Source organism: Camelus dromedarius, chromosome 6 (genome assembly GCF_036321535.1).
Source record: "Camelus dromedarius isolate mCamDro1 chromosome 6, mCamDro1.pat, whole genome shotgun sequence".
NCBI lineage: Eukaryota > Metazoa > Chordata > Mammalia > Artiodactyla > Camelidae > Camelus > Camelus dromedarius.
This window is the reverse complement of record NC_087441.1, coordinates 44,255,557-44,270,455: the sequence shown is the minus strand read 5'-3', so window position 1 is coordinate 44,270,455 and position 14,899 is coordinate 44,255,557. Positions and strand designations below refer to the sequence as shown.

At 41.2% G+C, this 14,899-nt stretch overlaps 1 protein-coding gene and 1 long non-coding RNA gene across 2 annotated transcripts in view; one reads left to right on the top strand and one right to left on the bottom strand.

Moving 5' to 3' along the window:
• Nucleotides 1-11,688, top strand: part of FIG4 (FIG4 phosphoinositide 5-phosphatase) — a 124,865-nt gene extending 113,177 nt beyond the window's left edge. Inside the window, exon 23 of the mRNA XM_010989594.3 lies at nucleotides 11,335-11,688. Within this exon, the coding sequence (XP_010987896.1) occupies nucleotides 11,335-11,512 (178 nt within the window). The 3' untranslated portion in view covers nucleotides 11,513-11,688. The remainder of the gene's footprint in view (nucleotides 1-11,334) is intronic.
• LOC135321490 (uncharacterized) overlaps nucleotides 1-14,899 on the bottom strand; it is a 122,762-nt gene that overhangs the window by 40,799 nt on the left and 67,064 nt on the right. The window lies entirely within an intron of this gene.

The window sequence follows — 14,899 nt, the reverse complement described above, 5'->3', positions numbered from 1 at the left end:
ATAGTTTTTAAAGTCTCTTAATCCTCACATAAAAAAGAACAACTAGGTAGCAAAACCAATACACATAGATAGCATTTACCTCAAAACCACGTAAGTTATCCCCAAATCCCCAAATACAAGCAGGTGGTGGGTGTAAACCACCAATGGCCATGAGACCCACATGGTATCAGCATCTGCACAAGAGGGAGAAGTTGGAAAGGAGGCATCTGACAGACCTGAGAACAGGAGACGCCCAGAACAGCTAACAGGAATGCACTAGAAGTGACTGCGGGCCAACCCGAGCACAGCTCCCTTCCAGGACAGGGCACCCATCTGAGGAGAAATTGCTGGCGGGAGTCACAATTGAGCAGGACGGTGGCAGCAGACATGGGGGAAAGAGAAAATCCAGATAAAAGTGGGAAAAGGGAAAAGCTACAGGAAATCTCAGAAAGCAAGCTGCCATGGTTTTAAAACACTTCACAGGGACAACCAGAGAGTTTTGTTAAGTTAGTCAAATTTTGTTAAACTACAGTTCGTTCTAAAGGTTCAGGGAAAACCAATTTTACATCATGAGCAACAGAAAACTGCCAAGGTTCAATCCCATATAAAATTATTAGAAAAACATCCCTACAATGAAAGCATGCCACAAAGACAACTTGACAAAGGAAGTCAAAACTGAAACATACTAGTTCAAAATGAGCTTAAAATGCAAAGCTTTAAAATTCAAAAAATAAGTGAAGACACAAAAGTATTTAAGAGAGAGTGTCTAATATTGGCAACAGGCAAAGAAGATTTAACATGGTTAATAGGAGTCTTGAAGAAAAATGAAACAAGGAAACAAAAAGATACCAAAGACAGTAAGGCCAAAAAAAAAAAAAAAAAACCCAAAAACTTTTCTGAAATTTAAAACTACATATTGAAAGAATACCCCACATTCCTGAGAATAATGACCCAAAATAATACAGCACAGTAAGTTAACTGGACTTTGAAGGAAAAACATCCTTTAGACATCTAAACAAAAAGAGAAAGTGACTCTCAGGGGAAAGAAAATATTCTCAGACTTTTTGGATGCGACACTATGTTGGGGGGGAAAAATGGAATACAGATGGTCCCGAACTTACAGTGGTTCAAGTTATGATTTTTTGACTTTACTGTGATGTGAAAGCAATATGCATTCAATAGAAACGATACTTTAAATTTTGAATTTTGATCTTTTCTTGGGCTGGTGATGTACAGCATCATATTCTCCTGTGATGCTGGCTCCCACCAGACAAAGATAGGACAATGTATAAGAATGATAATTGCAGTGGAATGGAACTCATCAAATATGTTTAAATCCATGAGTGTATGATGATTTTTGTTTAAAATCTGGTCACTTTAGAAGGATAGTAGGGAACCATCTCATTATCTGGAAAACTGGCAAATAGAGGGAAGGAATCAAGCCTATGACTGAATCATATGGGTTGTACCACTGGCTAACCAAATAAGAGATGAGGGAAAAAAAACTTTAAAAAAGTATGACAACCAAGAAATGATAAAGAATTATTTGGCAACCCCCAGTGAATTAATGGATCTAGGCACTGCATGTCAATGGTGGTTGAAATCAAAAAAGGAGAAACAGCTCTAGACACTTCGGTCCTCCTGAAGAAACCACACACCACCTATAGTCTTGTCACAGCAATTGAAGCAGAATCTCACCAAGCCCCTGGATCCAATTGCTGACTTGCAGGAAATACCAAGGACCGAGGAACACTTTTGAACTGCATCATGAATATGCAGTCAGCAAAATCCAGGCCGAGAGAGACTCTACAACCTGGTTTCTTCAGCAGATACATTGTAAGGAAAAGAACGGAGGGAGAATCTGTAGATTAAAAGGCATATCACACTTTCAGAAGTATAGACTAGGGATGCACATTTGAATGAAAAAAAAATTTTAAGTGCAAAGAAGTGATTACTTAGTAGAAATCAGGTTGATGGCTACTTATGAGGGGGAGGGGGATCCTGGGGGAGATGGAGCATGTAGAAGGGGCTTCTGGATTGGCTGCCAGAATTTCTGTTTCTTGACCCAGTTTTTGTTCACCTTCTAATAATTCTATGTATTTATTTTGTGTGGTTTTCTCTATCTGTTATATTTTACAATAAAAAGGTGAAAAGCACTGATAGGTTTAAAGGACAAAAGTTTTTCCATGACAAACACTGGATAAGCATTGTTAGTTTTTTTGTTTTTAACTTACATGTATGGCAGTGTCATAATGGCATTTTAACCAAAACATTAACAAGCTTGTAACAGCCTCTAAGGTGTGTATGTATAACAGTATAAAATGGAAAGTCACATTTTAAAAGCAAGATGTTCCAGCTCTAAGAAATGGTAAATATTACAGTACATTGTCTAGATTCACTGGCGTCATTACCCCAAATGCTCATTATACTTTTGTTCCAGTGTCTGCACAATAGAATGGACACGGTGAAAGTGAGGCCACATGGACTCATGTGAAGTACATCACTTTGTGGGAAGTATTGAAATATATAATATGTACAATATACATTTTCATATATAACATATACAATATACATTTTCATATATAATATATATTTCACATAATTTTTCATGTGTTTTGTATATAATATGTATATTTCACAGATACTATATATGGCCCTTTCCTCCATTTAAAAACATGTGCATATATTAGTATATATAAGTATAAATAAGTTACATATAAACATTATCTCTGTACACATAGCATATGTGTGTACACATATACTTTTTTTCATCTAGTGGATCTGCTGAAAAATGAGTCTTCAAAAGATAGTTTAGCAGCATTAGACATTCAAATGCATGAATTTCTTTGAGCTATATTAAGGTCATTATGTCCTTTGATCCAAAAATAACTTTTCTCTGTGTTGATGTGACTTAGACTTATGCATAAAATCCTAACTCATGAAACCGCAGCACCTTTCTGGCTGGCCTGTCACTGACATGGCTCCTTGACACATTGAAGGCAGATAAGAGTTTGAGAAACACACACAGAGTTTTGCTGTCCTCATGCTCTCTCCATAGCCAAACGACACCTGGCCCTCTCCTGTCAAAATCTATAAAGACCTAGTCTGCTGTAAGGAGTGGAGATTCTTTACTGCTGAGCCTTTGAAGGGCCTTCTATACAGACAGGGCTGCCAGCATCTCTGGTCTGCAGGGTTGCACATTTTATATTCCATCATCACGTATTTTTCAGTTCCTTCTCATCACCCTTTTTGCTCCTTCTGATGGTGGGTTGTTTAGGGACTGTTATTATTATCATTTTTGCTTCAATGCATTTTAACCTGCCTCAGAAATTTCTAACCTCCCTTCCAGTGCCTCTGCTGGAGGACAATCCTATCATCACATTGTAATAGCAGCTGTTAAAAGGATTTGGAATTTGGATTTGAAGAAATCAGATTTGTCTGCTATTCTGTGTCACGTTCATTAGCTCTCAATGTCATAACAAGATTGAAAATTCAATTGGACTTTGGGAAAATCATGCATTAGGTTCATAGCATTTTGTGTGTATAATACAGACTTGCTGTCTTTTAGCAGGAATAAATTTATTTTTACCTTGATGTTTAGAATGTCATCAGCAGCTAATAACATGGTTTTGTTTCCTATTACATCGTTAAGAGCGTGCCCCTCTCAAACCTGCCACCTTTACCCTGTGAGATCATAGATGTCTTCTCACAGACACAAGAAAGTGCCCTTGGGTGGGTAGGTAGCAAATAAAACTGCTCACCCGTATCTCCAACACTGAAACTGACTTCACAGGCTGTATAAAAGCGAATTACATACACCGAGCCTGATTTCTTGGATCCCAGGATGTAGGGACATGTTTTGCCTTCTGTTGTTTTCTTAGAGGTGCTTTGAAGACTGATACACTCCTCTTGATGTCAGCCCATTTAGTGAATTTGTTAATCTCTCTGAGTCACTGCCTTCTCACCTCTAAAGGGGGATTAGAAAGCACTGCTCCTGCCTCACTCTGGTTTTTTGAGCTGCTTTGATAGCTTTGCCCCCACTCCCAGAAGGCACCTCAGCTCCCCCTCAGTGCCCTTGTCCACCTTATGGGTTATCTGAGGAAAGGAATTTAAAAGCTGGGCTTCTGTTGGGAAATCCTACCTCCATATCGTCCAGGGTGATCCAAATCACACTACACTCAGGCTCTGAATTTAGAAATCCAAGGTAAAAGCATCTTCCTTAACCAGACGTCATTCATTCATTCAGTGAATAATTACTGAGCGCTGACTATATGCCAGGTACTCTTCTGGGCACTGGGGATAAAGCGGTAATGGAGCTGAATGTCACATCCCAGTAAGTATATAAACAGACAGATAAGAGACCCGATAGTGTTCAGTGGTTTGCAGAGCCATATTAGAGTAATGGGTTTAGAAAGACACAGATACTCAGTTTCTGAGGAAAAAAGTAACAAGAAAGAGGTTCTAGAACAGTCTGTCCAACAGAACTTTCTGTGATGATGGAAGCAATCTACACCGCACTGCCCAGTACAGTATCCATTAGCAGCATGTGTTTCTCAGGAACTCGAAATGTGGCTAGTGCTACTGAGGAACTCATTTTAAATTTTGTTTAATTTTAATTAATTTAAATATAAATTTAAATTGCCACATGCAGCTAATGGCTACCATTTTGGACAAGCGCAGTTTGAGAGCTGCATTCTGGACTTCAGGGTCTATCCTTGTGCACAGAAGATGAGTGATATGCAGCATTATCTTGAGTTTTAAACACAAAGAAGCAAACACAGTCTCACTGTATTATCTTGGTGGAACAGACTCGCGACTCATCTTCAGTGTATGAGTACGTTGATGGAAAGATACAAGCAACCTAATAAGGGGACTAAAGAGCAGCAATGGATGGTCACCAAAAAATGTTAGAATGGCACCCACAAACTGAGGGCTAAAGGCTCTGCACAATGTCAAAAGCTAGAACGAGAAACTCATCACATGGCAACGTGTTCTGTAGTGCCCCACCCCCACCAGTTAGGTGATAGGAGCTCTTATTTCCTGATAGAAATTACAAAGCTAGCAGAAGACACAGTCATCATCAGGGCCAGTGCTATGCAGACATCTGCTGAGGTTTTGCCCCACCGAGACCAGAGCCTCTGATCAGTTTTGATCCTCCACTAGTTACTGTTTTCTACCAGAAAGCAGAGGAAAGTAATGAGGGAAGTGACCCCACGCTGACCATCATCTGCAGGTGAGGCTGCTGGTCAGGGTCTTCCAGATGGGCCCCTTCAGCTGTAATATCCTTTTGATTCTGTCACTCAGTCGTGAACCAACAGAATCCATTTAAGTGATTTGAAAACAGCAGCCTTGGGGAGAAAACTTGGAGTTTGTGGTAGCAACAGAAGGGATCACTGAGAAGAGAAATGCATCCGGGGACTAGAATCATTACTAAATTTTCTGGAAATGCCCAGTGGGGTTTGATGTGTGCCAAAATGCTCATCATAGGAAAAGTGTATAATTTTAACATACAGAGAAGTATCACATGTAAAATTATTGAAACTATACAAATATTGTCTAGTTGTTCTATCACCAACCACAAATCATCATGACATTACTAAGTTCAGAAGACATTTCAGTCTGATCAATTAAATATTCTCTTGTCAAAGCTGCATATGCTTATTGGGTACTCACTATGTGTTAAGTCATGACTCAAACATTAGTCATGCATCCAAGTGTGAGATACCCTTATTATAGGACATGGTCATATTATAACAAAACCAGTAACACCGCAGTTAAGAAAGAGCATAAAAGGGCACCAACAGGATCTTCTTTAAAAGCATGTGGTGTGTCTAATGAATTTCTGCTTGAAATGTTGGTTTCCTTTCCATGCATGGGAATTGCAGGTCAGGCTAAGTGCCATCAACCCTCAGTGTTCAGACACACCAAGCAACACAGGTTAAACAGTCCACAAATGAACTGGCAGATATTCTAAATAAGACTGCAGCGTTCCTTGAGGGGAAATACAGACACCTCCTTGAAGATAGAACTAGGTTTTGTAGATAAAAAGAAACGAGCCTGCAATTTTGTAACTATAATATTTTATCTCCATGAGATAATAACCGAAAACTTCCCCAACTTGGAAAAGGAAATAGACACCCAAGTCCAGGAAGCAGAGAGTTCCACACAGGATCAACCCAAAGAGGGGCACACCAAGGCACATAGTAATCAAGTTGACAAAAACTAAGGATAAGGAGAAAATATTAAAATTAGCAAGAAAAAACAAACAACAAATAACATACAAAGGAACTCCCATAAGGTTATCAGCTGATTTTTTCAGCAGAAACTCTACAGGCCAGAAAGGAGGGGCACGCTATATTTAAAGTGATGAAAGGGAAAAATTTACATCCAGCAAGGCTCTCATTCAGATTTGATAAGAGAAATCAAAAGCTTCACAACAAAAGCTAAAAGAATTCAGCACCACCAAACCAGCTTTACAACAAACTTTAAAGGAACTTCTCTAGTCATAAAACCATGAGAAAAGAGAACAAAAAGAAAAAATAAGAGGGAAAAAAAGAACAAAGAGGGAAAAAAAGGGACCTACAAAAGATTGCTTTGGCAGTTTGGGGTCTTTTATAGTCCCATATAAATTCTGGAATTGTTTATTCTTGTTCTGTGAAGAATGTCATGAGTACTTTGACAGGGGTGCATTAGATCTGTAGACTGCTTTGGTAGTACAGCCATTTTGATAATGTTGATTCTTCCAATCCAAGAGCACAAGATATCTTTACATTTCTTTGTATCATCTTCGATTTCCTTCATTAATGTTTTAGTTTTCAGAGTATAGGTAACCTTTTTGGTTAAATTTATTTCTAGGTATTTTGTTGTTTTTGATGATATGGAAATGTTTATGCCAGTTATAAAATTCTGGTTTTTGAAGTGTAAAGAAAGAAAAGTCAACCAAGGGCCACAAATGGCAAAATACCCTTATTTCTTATGGGTGAGTTGTATTCCATTACATACATATGCTGCATCTTCTTTATCCATTCACCTATTAATGTGCACTTAGGATGCTTCCATATCTTGGCAATTATAAAGAATAGCAGGGTGTATGTATCTTCTTGAATTAATTCTTACTTTGTGGTTGGCTATATTCCTTTGATAACTATGTAAGTTTATAAACCTAAACTCTAAACGTTCTTAGAAACAATGAACAGTACATGTATGTAAATTTTTAAAAAATAAATGCAGTAAAAAAAATTTTTTATTCCAAAAAGACTACTAACATTTGAGTTAAGGGCAGTAAGTCTTATCCCTTTGAAGACTGTGGGGAGAAGCTGAAAACAAAATTTCTGTTTATGGCCAGAAAAGAAATGTGGAATCATTTTTTTTCCCCACCATGGAAGTGCAGTAATAAGCCAGCTTTCTCTACTGGAATGAATAAAAGAACATAGTTTCACAATTTCCACATCATTTAGTGTTTAAACACTGGTCTTTTCATCCAGGAACAGATGCCATCTAAGCTGATAAAAAGACCATTCCATGTAGTGTTGGAAGCATTATGGGGCTTACCTCCATCTCTTCCCAGTGCTCTCAGAGACGAGGGGCCCACCAGCAGCCCCTTGTGAGTCTCAGATGTTTTTGTGTTTCTTCCTCACCTTGGAAATGCATAAGCCAATGGGGAAATCAGAGTCTCCTCCTTAGGAAATGTAACATTGCTTCTCATCTCCTTACCGTAAAGTGTTAAATGACACCTTCTCCACGTACGGTTAGTTCCAGTACATCACTTAAGAAGAAAGTTCATACTCAGAAATGTTCAGTGCTGTCCACTGACCACAAATAAGATTTTATTTAGCATTTTAGGTACAGTATGGTTTCCTTAGACCAAAGATTCTCAAACTTTAGCGAGTAGCAAAATCACCTGGAGGGCCCGTTAAAAAACCTTGGCTGGGCCTCATCTCGAGTTTCTAATGCAGCAGGTCTGTGAAAAGGGCCAGAGAATTTATATTTCTAACACGTTCCCAGGCGATGCAAATGCGGCTGGTCTGGGCACCACGCTTACAGAACCACTGCCATAAGACCACGAGTTGCTCACTGTGACTGGCTTCTTGATATCCGAGTACAATGAGGAAGCAAAGATTTCTTTGTGAAATCCCTTCTTCCTCCTCCTGTTTCTGATTGTGCCAACAGTACTGGGTGTGTCTTAACCGTTTCACCCCAAACCAGCAATAAACATTTTAACATTACAATTTTGTTGTTTGATACAGACTTAAGTCTGAATGAAAAGGACGAAGGACTAAAGGGATGGTTGATGCCTTTTCTAACTCCCTACGTTGTTTTGAAACCACAGTGAGGTGGCGTTGAAGCCCTAAGCCCACCTGCCACTGAGGCTGATACCAGTTAAGGCTGATGCTTGACATTTCCTGTTTAGAGTGTTTAGTAATGGTTTTTCACTACTCCTTGGGGCAGTGAAGCAGATGAGAAGTAGGGTAAGGACTTCTGATTGACTTACTGATAAGAAACCCAGAGCCCCGGGGGGAAGTGACTGGTGTGTGCCCCGTTCTTGAGTCCTGGCCCTCCCTCACCGCACACTTGCTGGCCCTGCTGCTGCGCCCCTCACAGCCAGCCCACTCGTGTGTTGAGCTGAGCCTCTGAAGGATACAGCGGTGACTCGGTGACTCGGATTCTCTTTTTCTCAGCTGTACTGTTTAGTTCCTAGACAGTATCTTCCTCCACCTGTGGACTGTCTGGTGTGATGCCTGCCGGAGAGCTCTTGGTTAATGCACACAGGGGTCCAGGCAAAGGTCCGGCTTCCAAGCACAGAAACCATTAGTCCCACTTTTAAGCTGACTTTAAATGGCTCATCTGTAAAATGGAGGGTATAGAAACTAGACATGTGTAGACAGGCTGGTTCAGGAGGAGCTGCTGTGACTGGTGCTTTGATGACAATCTCTAAAAACACTAGTGGAACCTCCTTTTTAGGGGTTCAGGTTAAAATGGTTTAACCCTGAATATTATCAACCATTAAAGAATTCTAGCAGCTCACTTTGATTTATGTAAATGACTGCAGAGTGGCTATGTTTTTGTGAGGGAAAACTGAGAAGAGTTCATATTTTAATCACTCAGCTATTCATCATTATAATGTGTTAACCACAGACATAAGAATAACTAACTTGTGTGTTTTGAAGAGAAGCACTGCTGCCAGGCTGGCACACAAGTTGAGGTTCAGACAGCTCAGGGTTCTTTCACCGGGGTATTTAATTTTTTTTCCTCTTAGAGTAAATCACTGTATCCTTTGGTTTTTATTTACTTAAATAAGGGTACATTATAAGATTATGTGCAGTTATTAGATTTCATAAATCATTAACCAAATTTGAATTTAAACATATTACCCTGAGGTCAAAACAAATGAGGTTGACTTCTGGAAAGAATATTCCACCTCCAATTGTATTTTACTTTAATACAATTTAAAGTAGACTCTCCAGCCAAGACAGGATGTGTTAGTGTTCTAGATCAAGGCAAAGTATAGAGAGCTACCTTGACTGTTTTCTAAAAGAGTAAGAAAGTCCAGTCCTATGAGGATGGAGGGTATTGCTGTACAACTCCCGTCTCCCTTTGTGGCCACTCACTGCCCCTCCTAGTGTCCCACAAAATGTTGACATTGCAAGTACAGACCTAGCTGGGCCCAAGGTTCACTTCTGCTTCTGACTGCAGGGAATCTCCCCCAGCTCACCGAACAGCCAGGCATCCAGCACGCCTTTCTGTTCCTCTGATCTGTATGTGAGCAAGGTCCCAGCCAAACAGAACACACTCTCCAGATCTCTTCTCTGTGTTATCTTGCTGCCCTGATGTGGAGATCCCACCCGTCCCCCGCGGGTGCAGCCTGGGCTAAGCAGTGGGGCGTGCTCCGCAGTTGTGGACTTATTTACCCCGCAGTCCCTCACCAGGCCTCGCTTACCATCCTCGTCTACCAGAGGCCTCTTCTCGACCTTCCACACACACTCACTCTGCAGCGCACCTGACTTGATGGTTGACTCATCCCTAGGGGGCCTGCCCCCAGCCAAGGATGTAATAATTAGCAGGTGCTCACACTGCTAGGAGTTGAGGGTTGTCAGGCACCCAGCTGCATCTTGTCAAGGCCTTTTTTTTTTGGCGACAGCACCTTCCCCCAACAGTGGATGAAAATTTTAAGCACTATAGTAGGCTCAGTGGGGCCGCAACAGAGGGATATTTTTTAAATTAATTTATTTTTATTGAAATATAGTCGATTTACAATGTTTTGCTAATTTCTGGTGTGCAGCATAGTGATTCAGTTATACATATACATATATACTCCTTTCCATATTGTTTTTCATTATAGGTCATTACTTGGTATTGAATAGTTCCCCATGCTATACAGTAGGACCTTGCTGTTTACCTATTTTATCTATATAGTTGTATCTATAAATCTCAAACTCCTGATTGATAAATTGGGATTTTTGGAAAAGAGAGGTTCTTGGGTGCTTTTCAGATCACCCCAGAAAGGAAGGAAGCTGCCTATTACAGATTTACAATCCCTTGTCCAAAGAGCCTGAGGCGAGATATGTTTCAGAATTCAGAATTATGGGGGTGGTAGCATACACCTTATAAGAATATCCCCAGCACGGTCTGAGGCCATCCGATAATTAAATGCAGTAATATTCACATTAAGTGGTACGTTTATTGTCAGTATGTTTTACCACCAAATGAATTTCACTTGGATCAGATTTTGCCAACAAAGTAACATCTTGTTACTAAAGCTTTTAGGTTTTCAGAATTGCATATAAGGAATTATGCACTGGTAATTGTTACCAATAGTTCATTTTTACTGAGTACTTACAGTGTGCCAGGGACTATGCTAAGGGAGCATTTTATATATATAAACTCATTTACTCCTGCCAACAACGTGTGAGGTAGGAATTATCAGTATCTCCTACTTCACTGATTCCTGCTAAGTCATCCTTAAAAAAAAAAAAAAAAAAAAAAAAAAAAACCATGGAGCACCTACCGGATGCCAAGGAAAAAGAGCAAGAAGTCTATAGAGCCCCCACCCAAAGTTACTCCAGTCGTGTGAGGGAGGCAGAGGAGCACACGGGCATGGACGTTCCTTGGGCTGCTGGAACAGAGGAGGGGTGCCCGCCCAGCCTGCGTGCCAGGGAGTGCTCCCTGGGCCAGTGCTGGTCCTGCTCTGTCCTCCAGGCAGAGGGGGAGCCAGCCAAGAGGGGACAGGGAGGTCACTACCACTACCTGTTACTACTGAGTCGACTCATTCAAGGTCAGTGACTCCAATACTTTTGAGATCACCAGTCCCTGTCGTCCTCCACTTTCTTTAATGGAGCTCTGTCTTCTCTTTTACAGAACACCCATCTCAGCTTTCTCACTAGACAACATCTATGAAGTTCAGCCTCCAAGAGTGGACAGAAGATCTACAGAGATCTTCCAGGCCCACATCCAGGCCAGTCAAGGTATCATGCAGCCCCTGGGGAAAGAAGACACCTCCATATACCGAGAATACATCAGAAACCGCTACCTGTGACAAGAGCAGGTCCCCATGGTGGCCCAGAGAGGGACCAACAGAGCACCATTTACAGATGTTCTGACCTGTTTGTCTCATCTTAAAAAGGTGATTTCCCATCAGTCCTTTACATCAGGTTTTCCCTCTTTGTGTAACTGGTGAATTACAAATCACTGGCATTAAAAAAAATGACTGAATATTCTGCTGTCATTGCATTTGCTTTATTTCAGAAATACTTTGTTTAGAAATGCAGTCAATATAGTATCACACCATCACATTAAGATGCTGACAGGTATCTGAGGACCTGCTGTGTGCCAGGCACTGTGGTGGAGTCTGAGAACCACACAGTAACCACAACAGGCCAAAAATGTCCTCTTGTGTGAAATGGAGGCAGAGTATTTTTCTTTGTAGTTAACACTCTAAAAAATTTATTCTGATGGTTTTTATGTTAAACTTTATGTTTTGATTAAAAATTTATTATCTTGAAAGCCCTCGTTCTTAGGAAGTAAATCCTGAAATATTTATAGATAGAGACAAGATGTCAACAAAATGCCCTCTCGTGTTTCAGGAAAAAAGAACAAATGATATAGCAAATGCAGCAAAATATTAATAGTTGGTAAATCTGGAGAAGAATAAACAAGTTCTTTGAACTATTTTTACAGTTTTTCTGTAAATATGAAATTACATCAAAATATTAAAATGTGCTACTCTGCATAGCTTTTGTGCTGAGCAGATGCATTACATGATTTGTTATTTGGTGTCCAGTCAGGGTTGGCACATGGCACGTATGGTTTGTTCTCCATATGGTCAAATATGATGTGGATAACTTTCTGCATTTTCTGACAGTTTTATGCAAATGATTTAATCTTACTATGTTTTTCCTGACAAATTGTCTCAACGCTCCCTCCTCATAATAAAATGGAGAAGAAAACCAAGCTGTCTAGTGGGAGGAGGAAAACTGATCAACCTAAGTGACCTTTAAGGTGTCGCCAACCCCAAGATTCTGGGAATCTGTGAAAGGTTCTATACTGCAGATAAAAGTTTTAGCCCCTAATTCACAGACAGTTTTGATTGATGCCATCATAAAATCAGAATTAAAGAATAATGAAATAACAGGCAAGAGGAATTCTGGTTGACACCGTTTGGATGTTGTGGGGCTGCACCCTGAAGGCCTGCCAAGCCAGTACTCAACTCAAAGAAAGATCAAGATCAAAGAAAGAGCCTGGACTCAGCTACAGAGACATCAGTGGTTTAATGGAAATGGGAGCTTACAAGTCTGAGACAAGGTCCTGGAGCGACTCCCCACCCTGTACAGCAGACAGCATGCAGGACAAGGTGGAGGTCTTTGCCTCCTGGGGAGAAGGAGGTTGTCACCAATTACAGGGAAAATTGAGGTCAGGTTGAATCATCAGTTACCAGGGAAACTAGCGGAGGGGCATGCCCTTCATGGCCTCTTTGATAAGCTGTCAGGTGGAGATGTTCTAATCTAAAGGCTGGGGTAGGAACAACCATGTAGGAAGGTGAGTCATGTGAGTAGATGTAGGTGATGCAGGCGCTGGTTGGGCAGGGGATGAACAGAGAGCAAGAGAACAGCCAACCTGTGTGGCCTGACCACACACTCCTCCCCTACAAACCCTGCACGACCGTCACAGTCCTGGTCCACCCCTCTTCCGCGATGTCCCTGGGGTCGGGTATGTAGGGGGACACTGCAACCAGATACCACAAATTCAGTAGACACCAGCAGCCAAAGAGAATCAAGCGTAAGATACCTAGTATGTTAAGAACAGTCATTCACCAGGATGTGGGCAAAATCTGGAGCCAAGTGCTTACCAGGTCAATGGAAGGGGGAGTCTATGGTGGCAAAGCCATGTCCAGTTGTAAGGAAGGTAAGGCCACCTCACCACTGGTTTTCACAAACCCAGAGCCACCCCCATGGGAAGGGGAAGGCCTGGCTCTAAAAGGTTCCGATGGCCTAGCCAGGAGTCAGCAGTCAGTCCAGGCCTGCCACCCCATGTTATGCTGAGTGACATTAGGGGTGGACCCAGTAGGTCTTTCCAAACACAGATCAGTTAATCCCACTAGTTGGACCCCTGTATCCAGAAGCCAGCCTTTTCCACTCCCCACAGCAAGCCCAGGGGCTCATGGGCAGTTATCATGGCAAAGGGTACGACATGTAACACAGTGACATTTATTAACAGGCCATATTGGCATGAGGGACAGGAAGTTGGTCAGTCTTTCCCCCACCATTGTCAGTCATCCCCACATGGTTGCATCAGCTGGGTCAATTTTTCATGGAAGTCCAGAGGAAGGAGATAGCAGCATTTCACTGTAATCCCAGCAATTAGACTCATTTCACAGTAAGGTCACTGTTGCTGCTCAGTACACAAACAGATTTCCCTCAGGCTAGGGACAAAATGTAAGACATCTATAACAGGGACAACACAAGAGATCATGACAATTAAGCAAAATACAAGTAGTCACTGCATTCTGATACAACACCACACCCGCCTGTGGGTTTTGTCCTGGTCTGCAATACAGTTCAGAAAACTCAAGTTTTCAGTTAAATAGGAACACGTCCAAAATCAGGCCCACAATGGCCTCCTAGTTTTACCTTGGCTGTCTGAACCACAGCTACTCCATTTTGATTTTCAAATGCACTCCCCTCCACAATGGCCAAAGCAGATGCACAATGCATGTTCCACAGGCCACAAAACATGCCACTCCATTCAGTAAAGCTTAAGTTAAACCATGTATAAGCCAGAATAACTTCCCCATAACTCAACATGTGAAGACTTTTCCATCATTTCCCCTTTTAATTACAAATCTTTCGCTAGACCAAAGTATATGTCCTTTGGAGACAGATGAATGCCACCTGCCTGCCCTGGGTCCAGATCATGTCCCTCGGTGCTAGGCCTCCTTTATATTTGCCTAGTTATCCACGTTGGAGGAAAACTGATCCAATATTGTGACCAAGTTCAGAAGTATGTTGATGGGAAAACATTTTAGAGGATATACCTTTTATCAAGTACACCTAATTGTTACACAAGCATTGTATTTGTGCTTTTAGCAGCAGACTTAAAGCAGTGTTACATATCATGAGTAGTTATGCTCTGTGACAATTTCACTAGAGAATTCTTCCATCCTGAACATCAGGGCAAAAGTCTCGGTAACACAGTAACTCTTAAATACAGACCTCAGTTGGCAGACCTAGAATATCCACTGAAACATTTTTCTTTCCAAAATTACCCAATCAATACTAATCTGTTTGCAAAATAAGTCTGGTCAGTTGAGCGCAAGGCTCCTCCAAACTGGCTGTGGTGGAACTCCTCAGAAGGAATCTCAGACTGAATTCCCAAAAGATCTCTCAAAGCCAGGAAAATCATGCCAAAGGCCTGCCATCATGCTCCA